This window comes from Anticarsia gemmatalis, chromosome 24 (genome assembly GCF_050436995.1).
Source record: "Anticarsia gemmatalis isolate Benzon Research Colony breed Stoneville strain chromosome 24, ilAntGemm2 primary, whole genome shotgun sequence".
Lineage (NCBI taxonomy): Eukaryota > Metazoa > Arthropoda > Insecta > Lepidoptera > Erebidae > Anticarsia > Anticarsia gemmatalis.
This window is the reverse complement of record NC_134768.1, coordinates 7,707,305-7,726,791: the sequence shown is the minus strand read 5'-3', so window position 1 is coordinate 7,726,791 and position 19,487 is coordinate 7,707,305. Positions and strand designations below refer to the sequence as shown.

Below are 19,487 nucleotides of genomic sequence, written 5' to 3'. Positions count from 1 at the left end.
GTCGATAGTTTCTTGTGTCCTCCAATTTAATTTACTTCAAGGGTTGATTACATCTTTTTTTATAATTGAACCGGTTTTACTGACTGTTTAGTTCTCCTTCTGTTTTGCTGCAGCAGTTTTCTCTATAAAAACAATAGTAAGCCTGCAACGTTAAAAGTTAAATAATGACACGTAAAATACTGTATAATTTCAAATATCTATAAAATTTTAAATATCTGTAAATGTGACTTAAAAATTATCTCTCGCCACTATACAGTTGCTCGACAATCACGGGCAACTTTCAGTCGCCACATCTGTCTTCAACTTAATTTTTAACCGATTACGATTACGTAAAAGAACACTTTTAACTTTAAATCTAAAACCATAAAGTCTATTTTCTACAATTCACTGCAGACTTGAACAAACTTAAGTTTATCATTGGACCACGAAGCACTGTCAAGCTAATAAAAGACGTACGTGAATTGTTTTAAAGTTGATTTTTGCTTGAGTAATACTCGTAATGAACTTGCGAACCGGAGTTTGAATGAAGTTAGCGTAACTTGGGATATCCCAGTGAATATTCGTGTGAGTTGGTTAGTATGGAGTAGGCTTCTAAGATATACATAATTATAATGGTTTTACCCATGGTTTCTGAGCACATTTAGCGGTAGTTTATCTGTTCAATAGCGTTTTTATATAGGTTTAAACGCTATTGAATAGATAAACTACCGCTAAACGTACCTAAGAAACCGGGGATTAGTCAATTTTCCATCGTCAGGTTATTCTATTCAAAAGGAGCCACGATTCGATACTTAGCAACAATTCTCGATAGAGCATAGTTTCCATGTACCCCAGAGTATTTTTGAGACATATGCATATTCGGAAAATTGTTCGGAAGGACTGTAACGATTATCTAATGATTGATTCTTAATATAAATACGAAATACAAATGTTGGCATTTTCAGAGAATTTTTTGGTATATTACGTGATATGTATAAATTAATCACGCATTAAAATAATACATAATAGATTACAAATAATAATTAACGCATCTGCACGCATTTATTTAGCATACTGCCCCCGATTGTAGTTTATATCTATAAATACATGTAGACTATTGTAGACCTTAATTCAAAGAAACTAAATATACAATAGACTGCCTCTGTGGCGCGGTCAGTAATGTTGACCTGTTGATCACATGGTCTCAGGTTCGTTTCCCGGGTCGGACAAAGTACTATTGATATATTCTAATTCAGTTAGTATATTTTTGATAGTGCTCAGGGTTACAGTTCGCTTTTTTTTACGTGGGACCATACAATTTGTATATGGCGAAAGGTCTATAGTAAATAATCTACACCTCCCAGGTTGTAATATTAAAAGGTATTTAATACAATTTTGCAAAGTAACTTTTCTAATAAGGATATACATACGTATGTGAAAATAACCCACAGCATCATTTCCGGTGCATTCACAGAGAAGATTTTACGGTAAGTAACGTCGCGAAAAAAGCCTTATAGTAGCAGTATCGTAGTAGTTGCAAATGACTAATACTTTGTCGCAACAAGAAGCCGTTTCCATACAAATGTATCAGCACACTCCAGTTGTTATATCCTGGTGGGTTTCATAATTCAGTTCATGGAGACTACCAGGAATTCCCTTCAGCAATACGTTTGGTAAGCGTTTGTCAATTTTAACCTTGACTCACCATAGCCTGTTGATAGAGTTTGTATGGGATTTTTTATTGTCGAAATAAAAGCTATTATATCCTTCATTTGGGCTTAAGATGGACTCGAGGCCTTAAACCTTACCTCATTGCAGAAGAAGATCCTTGCCCAGTAGCGGGACAATAGTAGTGCAATTTATTTTAAGTCCTTCTATCTGATGCCTGATTGCATTTGTTTTCACGCAACTCTATACATGATTATGACAATGTGGATGTAAATGAAGCAAGTTCAGTTTTGTAAGGATGTTACCAATTGGCGTTCTCTGGTCTATGCCTACCTCTATGGGGAAAAAAGGCGTGATTTTATATATTTATGTCATAGATAGTTATTATGCAGAAAGACTTGTAGAGCTTGCTCAAAGCATCGTTTTCGAATCAAAATAGCATTTCCTGAGTTCAATGACCTCTGGTAAATAGGAATAAACACAATCGTTTATGTTTTTTAAGGCTTTTTCTTTTAAAACTTAGCACGTAGGAAACTTTTTCTAAAACTAAAAAGGTGGTTAGCGGTTTTACCGTTAATGATCCATGTTGTATTACTTGTGACGTAAACACATAGTGATGATTCATTGGTTTTTGCGTTACACTTGCGTAATACAACCTTCAAGACTTTATTTACAAAGTTTGGTTATGTAACTTCGGAAGGAGTAACTCGGCCAATCCATTGTATGAATGTGAGTGCAGCTTCGTTTATGTCTACAGATTATGACTATTGTGAGTGGTAAACATGTAACACAGTGGCGTAGCATGCATTGGCGGGACCCCGTATATAAAATTGTTTGGGGGCCCTTATATTGTTTAGGGGCCCTTATATTGTTTGGGGGTAAAGATTTTTCACAAAAGAAAATTATATTAAATAATAATAAAATATACAATAATTATTATTATTTCTTTTTCTTTACACACTTTTGGGGTATAATTGATACGGCAGGTACGGCGTTAGCTACGCCCCTGATGTAACAGTACGGTCATATCTGTCATCTTTTGTGTATTCAATTATAGCTTTCCGCCGTCGGCTTTGCCTGCGTGTAGTTTCAGCTCCCTCAGGGTAGAATTTCCAAGAAGCTTCTCTTAGTGCTCCCTGCAATCTCCAATGAAGATATATGCCAAAATTCAAGCGCTTAGGATTTTGGCTTCGCGTTGTCTGTCAGTCAGACACTCAGTAATGGTCATATCCAATTACTGTGTTCATGAAAAATAGGTACAATTTAAAGGCGATTGAAATATAAATGCATATAGGAGACCTCTACTTTTGGAATTTAAAGAAAGATTATTTCATTTAACAAATGTTTTTCATGTATGAGCATAATTAGATTTTTCTAGGAATGTTAAATCGTTAATCGTAACTTGACCGGATCTGTTTTAAATTTATTGAATTTTTAAACAGTTCTTGGTAGAAATAATCGCAATGCTCGCTTTTAGCTTGACAAAGGAAAGTTAGACCCTGATCAGTAATGGAACATTGTCCACAACTCAAGGTATTTGCTTGATCTTTCTATATAGGAACTGTGCTAAAATATTATGTTTCTTACATAAGAAAGTGCATGACTCTTTAACTATCTGTTAAGTCACGGGTTTTCAGAGTGCGTTCAAAATTGTATTTACTATTATGAACACTAGGTATTACGTCATCGAATACTTTCATATCTTAAATGAAGGGAGAATACCACATTACGAGGTTATTTATCGGATATCTTATTACCCGATTTCGTGACGTAAAGGAGAGTAATGTTTTAACGTCCATATGTTGGTTGTCTTGCAGGAAGCGCGATTCTGTACAGTCGGTTCTATCGAGTATCGAAAGTTTGACGTTTAGAATGTACTGCCAAAATAGTTCCTACAACTCCCGTCAGAGGCGCTGATCAGATTTTCATACAGAATTTCTCGATGACAGATCGGTTGCCGGTTGTCGGTAGTCGATAGTAGCAGAGAATCGAGCTATTGTTTAGTTATTTTAAATTTCAGTATTGATGTTCGTTCCGTTCGATTTTATCGTAACCTGTACGATGTACTCGACTATTACTAGCCTATTGCAAACTAGGCTTAGCAGCAAATTAGTGATTATTGCCAAACGGTAATTTGTGTTATAAATTAAGGTCTCATGTGTGCCTAGGGCATGCAATTCGGATATCTGAATATCCGTTTTATTCGGATATTCGTCCATTTTACTATTCGAATAATTTTGGAATGACTATTCGAATATTTCGAATAAAACGAATACTTGATTATCTATACTAATATTATAAAGCTGAAGAGTTTGTTTGTTTGTTTGTTTGTTTGAACGCGCTAATCTCGGGAACTACTGGTCCGATTTGAAAAATTCTTTCAGTGTTAGATAGCCCATTTATCGAGGAAGGCTATAGGCTATATATCACGCTACGACCAATAGGACCAGAGTACCAGTGAAAAATGTTACAAAAACGGGGAAAATTATGATTCTCTTATGTGACGCTGCGCGGTCAGCTAGTGTGTTATAAAGACTGTTGTATCCGAACATAAACAAAACTGTCGATAAAAATATGCGTGTATCCGATTTCGGCTATTTGTACGGACCAATAGCAGTTGAATAACTGGCCGCTCATTTAACGACAGTACACTAGACGCACTAAGTTTTATGCGCTCTTACTATTTAAACACACGAAAGTGAATTGTTTTATTTATTTTGAATTTGTTTTGTTTGTAACTTTTTCATTGTTTATTTCTTTTATTCGTGCTTTAGCTAAGTATTACTCTTCATAAATATCTAACAAAACAGTTTTAAGTTGTTTATTTTTAAATAATTTTTCAATAGTTCTTTAAAGTATTCGTAAAATTCGTTTTATTCGAATTATTCGAATAGTGCCGAATTTAGTATTCGAATTATTCGAATAGTAATATTAAGCGAATACTGCATGCCCTATGTGTGCCTGCGTCAATAAGACTGTTAGGAAAAAGTTCTCGGAAATAATTTTTAAATTAGAGGCTCACCTTGACGTTTCTTCTTCTCAGAAAAAAGCCTGTTATATTTGCTAATAGGCCTTTGATAATGTTTCTATTTTGTATATTATTTTGGCTAGGATGTTGAAATGGAATTGAGTTGAAATCGATACATAACAGGAGTAGGCGTCACATATTATAATAATATAACTAAACGATACCTTCATAAGGATGAGTTATGTCCTAAGTAGGATTATAAATGTGTCATCAACTTAAAAAAAAAGATATTACTACGAATACCCATTACTGTGCCACGGCTGGGCGAAAGTCTCTTCCCGGAATTGGGGTTAAGAGTTTAGACTTCAGATTTATTACGCTAGAAGAATGTAATAAGAATACTAAAACAAGATGTTGTAAAAATCTACATGTCACATGGTGCAAAGTCAATTGACGTCATCAAAGAAGTCAACAACCTCAATCGAACCTACTGCCCGCCAAAACACAAGCTCGAATCCGGCACTACTAACCGAATAACACACATACGTTATTACAAAATATTACACATTACACCGGCTGATTAATACACGAAAATTATAAAAACAAAAAGCAAAATCAACTCTATCTCCATTACAATAAGACTCAATTTAGAATTCCCTTTCACCAGCGAAGATTAATAAGACAGTTCTATTTTCTTGTGAAACGAATTTGAATCGTATGTCGTTTGTACTAAGGTTGATTATTCTCTGTGGTGTATGTAGACATGCCAACTTTCTACAGAAAGTGGTAGGGGAAGCATCAAAACAGGATCTCCATACATTATAGCGTGACTCAAATGTCTCGATATTTGTCAACAATGTTTTTACTACAAGTATCATGAATTTATGAGTCATTCATAGATTGTAACTTTCTTTAGTATTGATGGAATAATTTAAAGTCTTTCCTCGTTTTGGAAATTATTACGTTCAGTTTAAAGCGTTTGTCGTTGATTTGACAATCCACACCCTGTTGGGCAAGGATCTCCTCCCGTTGTTAGGGAGGGATTACGCCTTGAGTTCATCACACTGGCCAAGTGCTGGTTCTGAAGAGAACTGTACTAAAAAACTTTCAGGCATGCAAGATTGCATTACGATGTTTTCCTCCACCGTGGGTGTCAAAAAGACAGTGATAATTAATTCTAACATACAAATAACTTCGAAAATTCATTGCTTTGCTTCTTACTGGCTCTCTCTTCTTACTTGGCTATCACTGCTCTCATCAATTAACGGTAATCAGTAACTTAAAAAAAATACTAACACTTATTTGCACATTTCATTAGTACAACGCTTTTTAAGTGCTTACTACTATATCCACTCTTCACCTAATTTCTAGTCTAATCTCGTACTAGCCTAGTGCGTTCTTACAAAGAAAAGTCTAATGAAAGCCTTTAATGTTCACGTTTCAGAAACAAAATGTATCACTAGTTCATAATTCAGTTCACGTCTGATAAAAAGAACACTTCATTAGTTGGTTTTGTAATACACAGTGTATTCAGTGTGTTGGTTTGTTATATAAGATTTACCTCTTCTGTCCAGCACGGGTAACATTGAGTATCGGCAGTTTGACATTTTAAATGTACTACTGTGGGGCGAAATTTGCCCTCTGAGAAGAGCTATGCTTAGGTATGGAGACCAACAGCATCACGTGTGGCATCTTCACTCTTTTCTGAACTTAAGGTTATGTTTATGTCCATTGAACATAAATGAAAAGTTGATCGTTTTCGTAGTAAGACAAAAACTACTTATCTCAAGCGAAGACTTATCGTATATTATTATTATGTAGTTTTCTATCCATAAAAGTCTTCATAAAAGGATTTTACTGAAGAAATTCGACTGTTTTGATTGTGAAGTCTTAACAGGCTTCTTGCTCCATAAAATAAAGAATTAGAATATTGTTGGTTGTACTAACTAATTGATTCTTGGGTTTTGACATTACAACCTAATGTCAAAGCCCAAGAATCAAAGCAGTAGCTGTCATAAAATACTGATTAATAATGTAACAAGATGCCAAGATTTTTATACCGATACATTTATTAAACACGACTTATATAAAGCAGTTATTATTCTGTTCTTCCATACTCTACGGTATTTCAAACTATAAAAAGTAAAGACGTAGTAAGCGGATTAACTGCGCAGTGCATTAGGGATCCCTATTGCGTTTCTTTGAGCTAACTAAGGAGCCAGTCTGTTGATCTTTCACTCCATTAGCCGGGAACTGTTCCTACTATACAAGTTGATTTTAAAACTTCCTTTGAGAGTGAGGGAATTTTAAATAGCACTCTGTGCATGTCTTTGAAACTACCTGGATAGAATTACTGGCATATATTATGATATTTTCGTAGAACTGTTGTTATGGCAGACGCATGACCAGTTTAGTGCCCCCAAGGATTATGAAAATCTGTGAATCATCCAGATTGGAACTTTTAAAATACTCCATAGACAAGTTTTGTGTCGTTGGAGACCTAAAAAAGTACAATTATCGTTTTTGGAATGTATCCCCTTAATATAAAAAATTCTATAACCAAAAAGAAGGGAACGGAGGTCGATTTCGATGGATTTGTCGAAAGACCGATGGTTATCATGATCCCCGTTTTAACACACTATGCCGTCGTGGAAAATAAGCTTGATATTCGCATTTAAAACTAAGCTAAAATTCTATTGTTTCAAAAGAATAAAGTCTTTAGTAGTTAGTACCTATTTATATAAACTGACATAACTAGTTTCAAAACGTTTTTGACTCACATGTTACTTTTAAGTCTTTTGTTCTTTTATTAACGTGACTGTTAGCTTAAAATATATTATGACAATAAAACAAAACACTGTTTCGAAATTCTTGGTTGTTTTTTTCATAATTTTTTCCAAAAAATCTTCCCTAGTGTGTTAAGTATAAATTCAATTAACGCATAAACATTCGAGTAGGTAGGTATGGGTAGATTGTTTAATGTTTCGGCACGGTAGCGTGATTCTGTATAGTCTGTCCTGCCGAATATCGAGACTTTGACATTTATAATTTACTACCAAAATAGTTCTTACGAAGCCCGGTAGAGGCGCTAAACAGATTTTCGTGTAAAATATCTCGATAGCTAACCGGTTGTCGCTAGTCGATAGTAGTACAGAATCGAGCTTTTGGTCACAATGGCTATGATCGCTAGTTGACAAATTTGCAAAATACCTCGTGTGCTATAGTTATATGGCTTATTACTGGTATTATTCTCGTTTCCGTGGAATTTACGGGTTAAAGCAATCCTATACTATTTATATCTCAAACTATCTTTGAACAAAATATCAGTAAATTTTCAGAAACAGAAAGAGACAAAGTTACTTCGCATACCTCCCCTCTCTTCCTAAGTAGAGTAAACAGAAAACTAAGTTATTAGTCCATATCAAATGCTATTACGTATTATATTAGATAATAACAGATCCATTACAATAATACGTATACCTAATAAAGCATAACATAATCAGTTTAAGCAAGTCCTTCAGATTGTAGCAATTCAATAAGTGAGCTTGTTGACTCAGTCATATTGAGTTACGGATTGAATCAATTATAAGATTACTTGGTTGGGATTATGTGGATGAATGTGGATGAAAGGATGGATGAATCGGAATATAGTACGCGTTTTGTGGATGAACTTATATCACAAAAAGGTACTGTAGTAGTACATTTAAAAATTGACGACTTCCGTGGCGCAGTAGTAAAGGTGATCAGCACGCCACTACCATTGCGTTGGAAGGTTGTGGGTTTGATTCCTACACGGAGCAATTATATTATTTGTGCGATCCACCAATAGTTGTTCGGGTGTGGTTGTACTTTGTGTCCCTTGTTTGTATGTTTTTAAAGTCCTCGCGGCACAAGAAAAATACTTAGTGAAAAAAATATATTTTAGGACAGCTTACGCTTTTACAATATGGCACGATTTCTCTTCTTCTCATGTTGTTGTTTCGTTGCAGAATTAACCCAACTATTTTCGAACTATACAAATTCAATTGGCTTAAGTATTGATGAGTAGAATAAAAAAAAATCATTGTGATAAGCCAAAATAATAAAATTTGTTTTAACTATTTTACGATTGTTTTTCTTTTGCAGCTAATTGGGACTGCCTTTTCTGGAAAAGAGCTGCCAGCCTCTTCAAAATGTTTTAAAGGCGTACAAATTCTGTTATTTATACACTAATTAGTGAACATAAAAGTCTTATTCTGGGAAATTCGAGCTTGGAACAGTTTTCAAAACAAGATGAAAAATATCCTCCGTTTTCACCTCAAAGTAAAATGTACAGGAATTCTTACAAACTAGGTACAAAAATAAATGAAATTAAAAAACAATTTCTCGGCGAAAATATTTGGGGAAAAATGATTTTGGTAGTGAAACTGACGTTAGAGACTTGCCGAAGGCATCGTGTTAACGAATATAAAGCAACGCGAAAATTTGAGTGTTTAAATTTTGAACTGAAAAAATATGCCAAAGTTGATTGATTTTACTTTGAGGATAAAATTTTAAGCTTTATGCTCTTGACAGTATTTTAACGATAGGTAGAGTTCAGTAGTTCAGTGAACTATAAAGAATTTAAAAAAATTAAGTTCTGTCCTCGTGGCAAAAAGTGTCCGGGTGTCGAGTTATTTACTTAGCGAAAAAATGCGCTCAAAAATTTATTGTGATTTGTGATACATCAATACAAAAAAATTAAATTATAATATACGTTTCGCCATTCACAATGTCAGTCTCATGTTATAGAGGGCTACTATAATAGATAGATATATTTAATATGCTAGATAGATAAAGTATAGTGGGTACAACCAAATGAGGCAAAGTTATTTATCATCAACAATTTTATTTTCATTCTACATTAACGTGATTAAGACTACAACAATAGTTTTATAAACATCCCGTACTTTTCCCATTAACTGACTTTATTATGAAATACAAAGAAATACACAAAAAAATGCTAAATTCTTTCTTTATTTTACTGTAAATGAAAATGCCACAGGCACGGGTGTGCGTTTGCCAAGTTCATAAATAAAATGTAAAAATCATCGTTTTGTAACAATTTCAATATACATTGTTGTCAAACACAGCTACTACAAATAAAAATGGAACTGGAACATAACACTTTTATTTGTATATCGTATGTTTGACTCATAACCGCTATAAATACAAAAAAATACGGCCTATTCTTTCAGAACATTGTACAGGTATATAAGTGAAATAAGAGTTATTGTGTATTCCTCAAGTATTTCATGAATCAAGTCAATTCCCATTTAAAAACAATCACACAGTGATAGATTATACAATTAATATTAGTTTTACTATAATATGAACATTTCATCTCCAGTCGCCATTTTGAAAATGCTTCCATACATTATTCGATGACCATGCCCATAGTAGAGTCCCTAGATTTTCCGTTAGTAAATAATTTAAAAGTTACAATTCTGATTTATAATCAGCATTTTTAAATAGGTTAAGAAATAAATAAATTACAAATAAATAATAACAAACACATTTTGTTATTTAAATAACAATAAATTGGTTATAAATAAATACGCCTGACTAAATTCCGTGGCACTATTTGCCAGAAGTTTATATGAACAGATACGGTGGTAATACATTTCTGCACTCATATTGAAACTTATACAAAAATAAATAACATTTATCAAAAAATAACACAACACATTGTTAAACTAAAATAAACATTTGAGAAATAAATTATTGATCAAAGAACACACTTTACATGCACGCAATAAATACATTCGTACGAAATAAATTAGGATACAACTTCAAGTAAAATAATATAAATTATAACATTTTTTTACGACTTTATAGCTCATGTTTATGGCTATCTAAGAAATATTTTAGGCGTGACTAAAATATCGAAAACATCACTAAGATTTTTGTAGGTACCTTTCCCAAGTTCCCTAATAATATTTTTAAAACTTGGTTTAATTTTACATACACCATTTAACATAATAAAATTAGTAGCCCGATTTCTATAGTCAGAAATAACGTGTGTTCAGAGTTTTACGTTTAAAATGAACTTAAAATTTTGTCCATACGTGTCTCGTAGAGGCGCTGATCGAATTTTCGTACGAAAATATTCGATAATTAGCAACTGTTGTCGATTAACACCCATTGATAACCAGGAAATCCAATTTATGAGTTCAAAAGACAAATTTTGAAATAATTCGACTTCACTTTGAGAAGGTTTTAAGACAACAAGCCTTCAACATCAAAAGAAAAAAATACTCTCAACATTTTCTGATCCTAAATTCAATATTTTACCAGCAAAAGTACTCACATTAATCAACACACGTCGGATAAAATGTTATCCAAAAAAATTCGTCAAATTCACACGTAAACCACTCTGCTTAATTAGAGCCCCTTTACTTGGAAACGTTGGGAAATGTTATATTTCAACTCTTCTAGTTAAATTGAAAAATAATATTTTGATTACATTTTTATGTATGGATAGGACACGATCAAAAGATAACAATAATTTGATTTGATTACAAAAAAATAATAAATAAAAACAAATTCATTTTTGCCATACTAAGTTATATCAAATCAAATCAAAAAGGGATTTGCCTTGATTTATTAATTGTCAAATCATTTACTGCAAATTGAAATATTCCAGTTGATCCATTGAAATACTTTCTGAATGTCTTAAAGCAAAAATATAATTTGTTTCTGAAGAAAATGGTCGTTTTTCAACAAAATATACATTTAATATCTGTTTTAAAGTATTAGTTAAGTTTCCTAGCCGTGACCAGTTTATTGATATCGTGGTAAGCGGCAACCATGGTGTGAGTTTTGGGGGCGTTGGCTGTACATGTAGGGTAAGAGTACATGCAATCTGACTGTTCTTGACCTCGCCTCGCCGCCTTCATGTACTTGAAGAATCGCAGGATTTCTGGGTTGTCGGATACAGGGCGGCGAAGTTCGTTTAGTTCTCTGTAAAGAATATAATGTTAAAAAGATTAAGATTTATTGAGTAAAGAAAAAGGATTTTGCAGACAATATAAAGAGTTTTTGACTTGTGCTGTTGCGCGATGATCACAAGTCTCCGTATTATGAACTATATAAAATGTTTGTTTATTTTGGGATCGAATCTAAAAGTAGCAACTTTTAACAATAAATCAGAAATTACTTGTCCAGTCAAATTTAGATTCAAGAAGATATTTCTTTGCTTTATGTTGTTTCAACAGTTGCCGTATTACTTAAGTTTCCGTAATAATATATTATGTTCATAGGATTCAAATGAGTACTTTTATCTTTATGGGTTATCTTACCTGCTTAATTGTGCCGATACGAGGTTACTATAAGGAGCAAACTTGGCTGGACTCGCGTACATCAAACAGATCAGTTGTTCTCTACAAGGCTCTATGTTCTCGTCCACTGAATTCTCAGAAGGCTCCAGTCCTGAAAAGACAAACAACCAATTATTGTTTCAACTAGCTGATACGCGCAATTTCGCTTGCGTTACATAAGAGAGAATGGGTCAAAAATTTTCCCCGTTTTTGTAACATTTTTTACTAGTACCCTGCTCCTATTGGTCGTAGCGTAATGATGTATAGCTTATAGCTTTCCTCGATAAATTAGCTATCTAACACTGATATAATTTTTCAAATCGGACCCGTAGTTCCCGAGATTAAACAAAGAGTTCAAACAAACAAACGAACAAACTCTTCAGTTTTATAATATAAGTATAGATGAAAGGTACAGAAATAGAATTATTGCTATGGATAGATCATCTAATTATTTTTTCGATAAAAAAATAGGAATAGCATTCCTTGAGATGGATTCTCTACATTTGGACAAGGCAGGCATATAGAATTTGAACAAAAAAAATATCCCTTATTACGTTACCTACTTACGGGACTTATTGATTATGAAAAAAGTTTTGAGGCAAACATTTTAAAATATAAGCTCGGCTTTTTTTCTTATCATATCCATGTTTCACTGAACAAAATGTTATTTTTAATGTGTTAACTTACCAAGTCGTGCAAATATTCCGTCGAGTCTCGATAGTAGCGGTGAGTAGAACGGATCGTAGTTACTGAGGATCATCGAGGAAGCTGGGATCTTTTGGAACACCTGCAAAATGTCAACAATATTGTTTTTACTAAACGGCGTTTGCAAGCTAAAGTCAATATCAGAAACTGAATGGTGAATCTCGTTATAGTACACTCTCAGTTATTTTTTACAATATTGAACACTTGACTGCCTCCGTGGCGCAGTGGTTTAGGTCGCCACGCCGAAACCATTGCGTCGGGAGTCGTGGCTTCGGATTCCCACACGAAGCAATTTTTGTGCGATCCACAAATAATTGTTTCGGGTCTGGTTGTGCTTTGCGTCCGTTATTTGTATGTTTGTAAAAGTCCCCGCGACACAAGAGCAATTCTTAGTGCGTCTTTAAAACAACTAAAATAAGAACTTAACAAAATGTAGAGCTGTATTTTAATGCTATCTTGTAGCCTGTTCAGAAAAATCTTGAATAGTTAAATCTATATTTAAATATAATTTCTTACCTTATAATTGTTAGTTGCCGACATTTGATTTTTGTAGTAACTGTTCTTCGAAGGTAGATATCCCATCTTTTGGCTGTCGGCACCAAACCTGGAAAAAATACAATATTACTAAGATTCTTCAATTGACAAATAGGAAGAAATGTTACTAGCCAATCAATTTGGCCAATAAACCAATAACAAACGTATTTAAAGAAAATCTATCGTTACAGGAAATTACAGAAACTTGTTTTCAGGAATTACATCTTTCATTGGCGGTGTGAAAGTAGGTGGGGTGATCGAATCACCCGCAATCACCCCAAGTCTATTTGATTTGCAGTCGATAAGTTGATAACTAACACGGATTTCAGGGGAAATATTCTTTGAGTTTAGTGGCGCAATTTCCTGTACTCAATTGCTAAGTACGAAGAAGACTTGAGACAAATCTTAAAGTTGTCTTAAGCCAGTTGCTTTCACCGGTAGGAAAACTGAAGATGTTAAGCAACCTGCTACCATTTTAGAAATGCGTGGCGTCAAGTGATATTCGGGCTGAGTTCCATGTAGGCACTTTTAAAGTCAGTCCCAGCGCTTAATCCATAATCTAATAATAACGGCATAATCCTGTAAATGATCATCACCTCGCTACTACTAAACTCGTAAGTTCGTGGTTCTCACACGGAGCAACCATTGTGGGATCTACAAACAGTTGTTTCAAGAGGTTTGTTGTATTTTGCTTTAAAACGTCCCGACGACATATACCTCTATTATAGTAATTTATAGTGAGGAAGACGTCTTTTTCGACACTTTTTATGCTAAGAGTATTTCTTTATAAAAGCTTACCTAGACATATCAACATTCCCCAGTTCATTGACATCGTTGGCATCGTACATGCCGTCCTGAGGGTACGCGAAAGTCCCAGCCTGGTTCGTCTCATAGCCCATGAAGTCTTTGTTGTCTGAGTTGTAGCCGGTCTGGTCGTCCGCGTTGGCGGGCGGGTAGCTGGCTTGAGATGATGTTGCCGAGAGGTGGGATATCCCTGAAAAATAAAGGGCTTATGTTAGTTTATTTTCGTTTTAACTTGAGGTTTGCATGATAATAAAACGGTGTAATATTTTTTTGTAAAAGTGATATACCATTTTAGCCGATGTAGTAATGGTGTGTTTATATTTTCTGGGTGTATTTGTGGTTTTCCAGATTTGGTTTTCCCTTAAGGGTAATTGAAAACTCTCCATTATTCATTGACTATATATATATAATATAGTTACGACTTATATAAGGTTAATAATCTCTAAAAAAGGCTTGTATTTGGGTAAGCCTTTTGAACCTCGTGAGGAGCAAACATAGCCTTATCTTATAATTACCTAAAGATCCTTAGAAGAAATAAAACACTTTATTCACTTTCACCAGTTGGGGACAATAACCTCTCTAAATAAGCATATAAATAAGAATTTCTACGATAAACAATATGTAATTATTTCTAAGAAAGTACCAGATTGATATTAATAATTTATATCTTATTATTGTAACTCGATATAATTTCTACCAACAATAACGTGAATTGGTTCAAAGGTTAATGAACTCACTAATAGACGTGTTTTTGCCTAACAAATATTATTAAGGAGAAATCGCTAATAATGTGACCTATTTTTCGTCGATACTATATAATTTTGTCGTGTCAGAAGCTGGGCATTGAAACTGAAAATGTTTTCCTTGAGACAAACATTACGGGCGTATTTTTGACGCAAAAAACGTTTTTAGACGATCGCTTGAAGTACGTTTCATATGCGATTCTTGCTATAGTACTTAAAACGCGTATGTATGTATACTAAATCTGAAAACTAAAACGGCGTTTTAAAACTCGTGGCGAATCAAAAGCTAATAGCGTCTTTCATTGTCAGTTTAAATATACACTAACACACTTTTTGAAAAATTGGCTTTTATTATTACTTGTACAACGACATTTTTTAGTTCCGTTGATTGTCCAAAATATTTATGATAAATATCACACAGTAAAATTTCTGATTTATGTATGCAACATGCCCCACGTCTATTAAAGTCCAAAATTATACTTAAAGCCATATCATAACCTATAACAATGTTATATTTAAAGAGTAACATAAAAAGGTTGACAAAGCATTAAACTGGGAGTACAGGAGTCGAGCCAGCTTATTGGCTGTTGAGATAACGAGCGCGTTTCAAGATGCAATAACTTCGAGACATTGAGACTTTACAGTTTATGTAAGGACTTTTATAGTGTAGTGTTTTATAGCTGACCCGCGCCACTTCGCTTGCGTCACATAAGAGAGAATGAGTCGTAATTTTCCCCGTTTTTGTAACATTTCTTGCTGTTACTCTGTTCCTATTGGCCGTAGCGTGATGATATATAGCCTATAGCCTTCCTCGATAAATGGACTATCTAAGACTGAAAGATTTTTTCAAATCGGACCAGTAGTTCCTGAGATTAGCGCGTTCAAACAAACAAACAAACACACAAACAAATAAACCCTCAGCTTTATAATATTAGTATAGATATGTAAGTAATATGTAAGGAAGATGAAGACATGCTTAACCTGTAGCAATATAAGAACTTGTTCAAAGTGTGTAGGTATTAAAGATTTTTTAAGGCGCTAAGACAATGGAAGGATGATAAACAAAACTACTGCCTAAAGGCTTGGCTCAGATCTTTTCGTGGAATAAGAGTGGTTTGTGTGTAAAGAAAACAGGTAGATTAAAGACTTAATTCTGGCTCATTCTTGGAGGTGACTTTTGCCAATCTGGAGTATCAATATTATTATGTACCTACATACATATATTAAATTATAATAATAACTGATAATTATATAATTATTCTTATCATAATTAGAGGAGCCTTTTCTCTGAATCAACGGCTAATTACGTCGGTCTCTTAGACATCGTCTTATTTCTGTTTAACCAAATTAAACAAGAGAGACACGTGTGCCAACATATCTCAAATAATAACAAATATAATTTACCAAAACAAACATATAAAAATAGAATACACATTCGAAGATGTTTATACCAAAACGTGAAATATTTTCATAATTTGTATGTCAAACTCCTAAGTAAGTGAAACTCTCTAAGGATATTCAAACATATAATTTGGAAGGCAATAAAATTTTCATAATAAATTAGTCTACTGAAGTCGAAATATTAACATTTGATGATAAACTTTTTTACGGAATATATCATTTTTTATTCTGTATTTCGTTGCGAACACGATTGTTGTAATGTTAGCAAATGCTTTAGACATTGGGAAGCTGTTGAATTCGTGCAGGATCGTTTTAGGTATTACGTCCAAAAAGTTCAAATAACAATATAAACGGTAAATCCGAAATAACTTAATCCGTCATCTACGAAATTCGGAAATACTTACAAATACTATTGTATTTTACGTATTGACATAGTGTAAATAATGATAAATAATTTAATAAATAGTGCCATTAGTAAGAATCTCTTAGCTAACAACTACAAAAAAATAAAGTGCTTTTGAACAACACTTGTACCATACATCCAGTAACAATTTAACTTCATAATTTCGCCACCCTTCACTGCCTAAGTAACTCCTTTATGTTATCTCAAGTTATGACGTCATAAACAAAGTTTATAATGCTGCTTACCTTTGCTGAGCATTTTGCCGAAACTGCCGAGAATGCTGGGCAGGAACATCGCGAATAAAATAGACTTTATGAGGACTTGGCCGCCGATTAAAATCGGGATGAAGAATTTGTTGAGGCCGAAAGCTGGAAAAAGATATTGGTAATGTTAGTGATAAGAATAAATAAATTGATTTACTTATATAATGATGTATACTTGTATTAATAGACTGATGTAAGAGCACTATTACTACTAATTAACTAAGTATCACTTAATAAAGTTATGCTTTTGTCATAATAATAGGAGGTTTAGTTTAGACTTTAAGTAGATGTTCTAGATGGATATTTGGATCCTCCGACTGGATCATTAGTGATAAATAAGCGATAATAATGTGTCTACACATTTACATACATGTATCAAATTGTTTACATAAAATATTGTAATCACGTAAATAATTTCGTAATGATTCAACAAAATATGTTTTATTTAGGTTTTCAACAAAGATTTACTTCCTTAATAGCCTTAAGTTACTAGTGTTAGGTGCCCTTAAGTTCCACCAAAGTCCTTAGGGTTCTAACTCAATTAGGTACTGACTAAAACACTTAGAAGTTTACATATTAGCGTTTTACATTTACACAAACCCGACATTGCTTTTTAACTCTAGTTAGTGAGACTCATGGGATGTTGTTTGTAAAAGCATACAATTTAAACGTCGTTCTAGCTCTTAACTTCCTCTGTTTTTAAAAATTCTCACAGTGCTTTGCGGAACAAAACTCGGAGCACACATATTAAAACTGCACACGAAACAACACCACATTGTTTTAACTCATTAATTATTTTTTGTATGAAATTCAATCTCATTAGCATTACTGCACCGGTTTGGTTCGTCAGCAGTTCGTTGACGGCTAGGCATCAACTAACGGTTGATAAACCGAAAGAGTGGTGTGTTTTATTGCCAATATAAAATATGGATCAACGTGCAGTACTTGCTCATCAGCGATAGCGAGGCCAAGTGACGGTGAAGGTATATTTACGAAAGGATATTGTGTGCTTAAAGTTTAATTTTTAAGTAAAATAATAAAACTTTATACTCACATTTAGCAGCCATAGGTAGATTAATCGAAAGAATATGAGTGTTGATGAAATCCTTAACCTTTTGATACAGTCTGTATTCATAAGTGTATTTACTAAACAGCGCTCTCCCTTCCGCATCATTCTTATCAGCCCTCGTACTATTCAACTGTACAGCTTTTATTTCCACACCCTCTATAATCTTAAACCTATCATTGCTCAGAGCTTTATCTAGTATACTTTCAACAGCCCTTTCTAAATATACAACAGTTTTATTTAAATTAAAATTTTCGTCGGCATATGTACTTAGTGTTTCGACGACGTCTCCAATATAATTTTCTACGGGAGATTCATTACTACTACTATAACAGCTATGGCAGTGAATAGAGTCTAAATTATTATCTAATTTATCTGTTTTGGTTTTATCAGTATGACTGGTCTCCCCTCGGCAGTTCGCAGTTAGTAGTATGTACAGAACAAGGAGGCAGCACCTCCATTTTGTTTTGCTATATCTTAAATTTTCTAAAGTGTCCATTTTTGTTGTTTCTCTCAAACTTCATCACTTATCAAAGTCTTGGTTCTCTTGGTTCATTTATCGGGAAATCTGAAACAATGAAAATTTAAATCAGAATTGCTTGAGATGTAAATGTAATGTATCTATTGCATAATAAGTTTTACAGATAGAGTAATATGTTTAGTTTATTCGATACAATAGCGAAGTTGGTTTCAATGATGAGATTTCAATTGGTTATTTGTAATAACATACCAAATTAATATTGTGATTAAACTAATATGTAGCGTAAGATATTTGATAAGAAATATTTTCCGGTGGACAAATAACAGGAAGTTTATTGTGAAAAATATTTTATTTATTTTATCATTGATGCTTAGGTACACCATAAATATTTGCGTTAAGAAAATATTATGAATCTGAGGTTATGTCACTATTTTTATCAAAGTTTTAACAAGCGGATTTAATCTTTGATTCATAACTTCAATATTATTTCCTATTTGCAAAACAACAATACAATAAAATATTTGAGAAGACATAAAACTTTAAACATAAAATATTTGACGGCAAAATCCGCAACTCAACTTAAGTGAACACATTTGAACGTTAGAAGTGACCATTTTTCACACCTAACAGTCATCATATTTTCCGACTCTATCCGTTGTATAACGACTTCGCATTCTTTTAAAATATTACGACCGAATAAAGTTTTAGACACAGTGTAGGGGCACGTACAGTAGCGCATTTTTCTACAGTTGGTACTATTGAGTACCTATCGAGAATGTGACATTTAATAATAATGCGTACTAAAAAGTTAGTTCCTACGGCAGCCGCTAAAGGCACTGTTCAGAGGCATGATTCCCTACTAACTATGTCGACTATCAACAGTCAGCTAGTTACTAAAAATGTTGTATAAATAAATAATCGTAAATTTTGCGCTACAGATCAGAATGAACAGGAGTTGTAATTCCTACTCTGATTTCCTACTATGTACTATCGACCATCGAAACCGAGTAGTTATCGGGAAATTTTGTAATTTATTGTCTTCTCTTCTCCAGTGTATAGGTAGCCTTAGCTGTGTCCCATATCTCACGTGTTCAGATAAATGAACAATATCGAGTGAAATTCTCTTAGAAAGTAA

General features: G+C 33.6%; 1 protein-coding gene across 1 annotated transcript in view; it reads right to left on the bottom strand.

The window, feature by feature from the left end:
- Positions 1–9,462: 9,462 nt before the first annotated feature.
- Osi24 (Protein) overlaps positions 9,463–19,487 on the bottom strand; it is a 76,211-nt gene continuing 66,186 nt past the window's right edge. The window contains exons 2-8 of the mRNA XM_076130643.1: positions 17,860–18,439; positions 16,788–16,910; positions 13,990–14,185; positions 13,174–13,261; positions 12,640–12,739; positions 11,935–12,064; positions 9,463–11,596 (exon numbers count right to left, since the gene is read on the bottom strand). Coding sequence (XP_075986758.1) covers positions 11,389–11,596; positions 11,935–12,064; positions 12,640–12,739; positions 13,174–13,261; positions 13,990–14,185; positions 16,788–16,910; positions 17,860–18,370 — 1,356 coding nt within the window. The 5' untranslated portion in view covers positions 18,371–18,439 and the 3' untranslated portion in view covers positions 9,463–11,388. The remainder of the gene's footprint in view (positions 11,597–11,934; positions 12,065–12,639; positions 12,740–13,173; positions 13,262–13,989; positions 14,186–16,787; positions 16,911–17,859; positions 18,440–19,487) is intronic.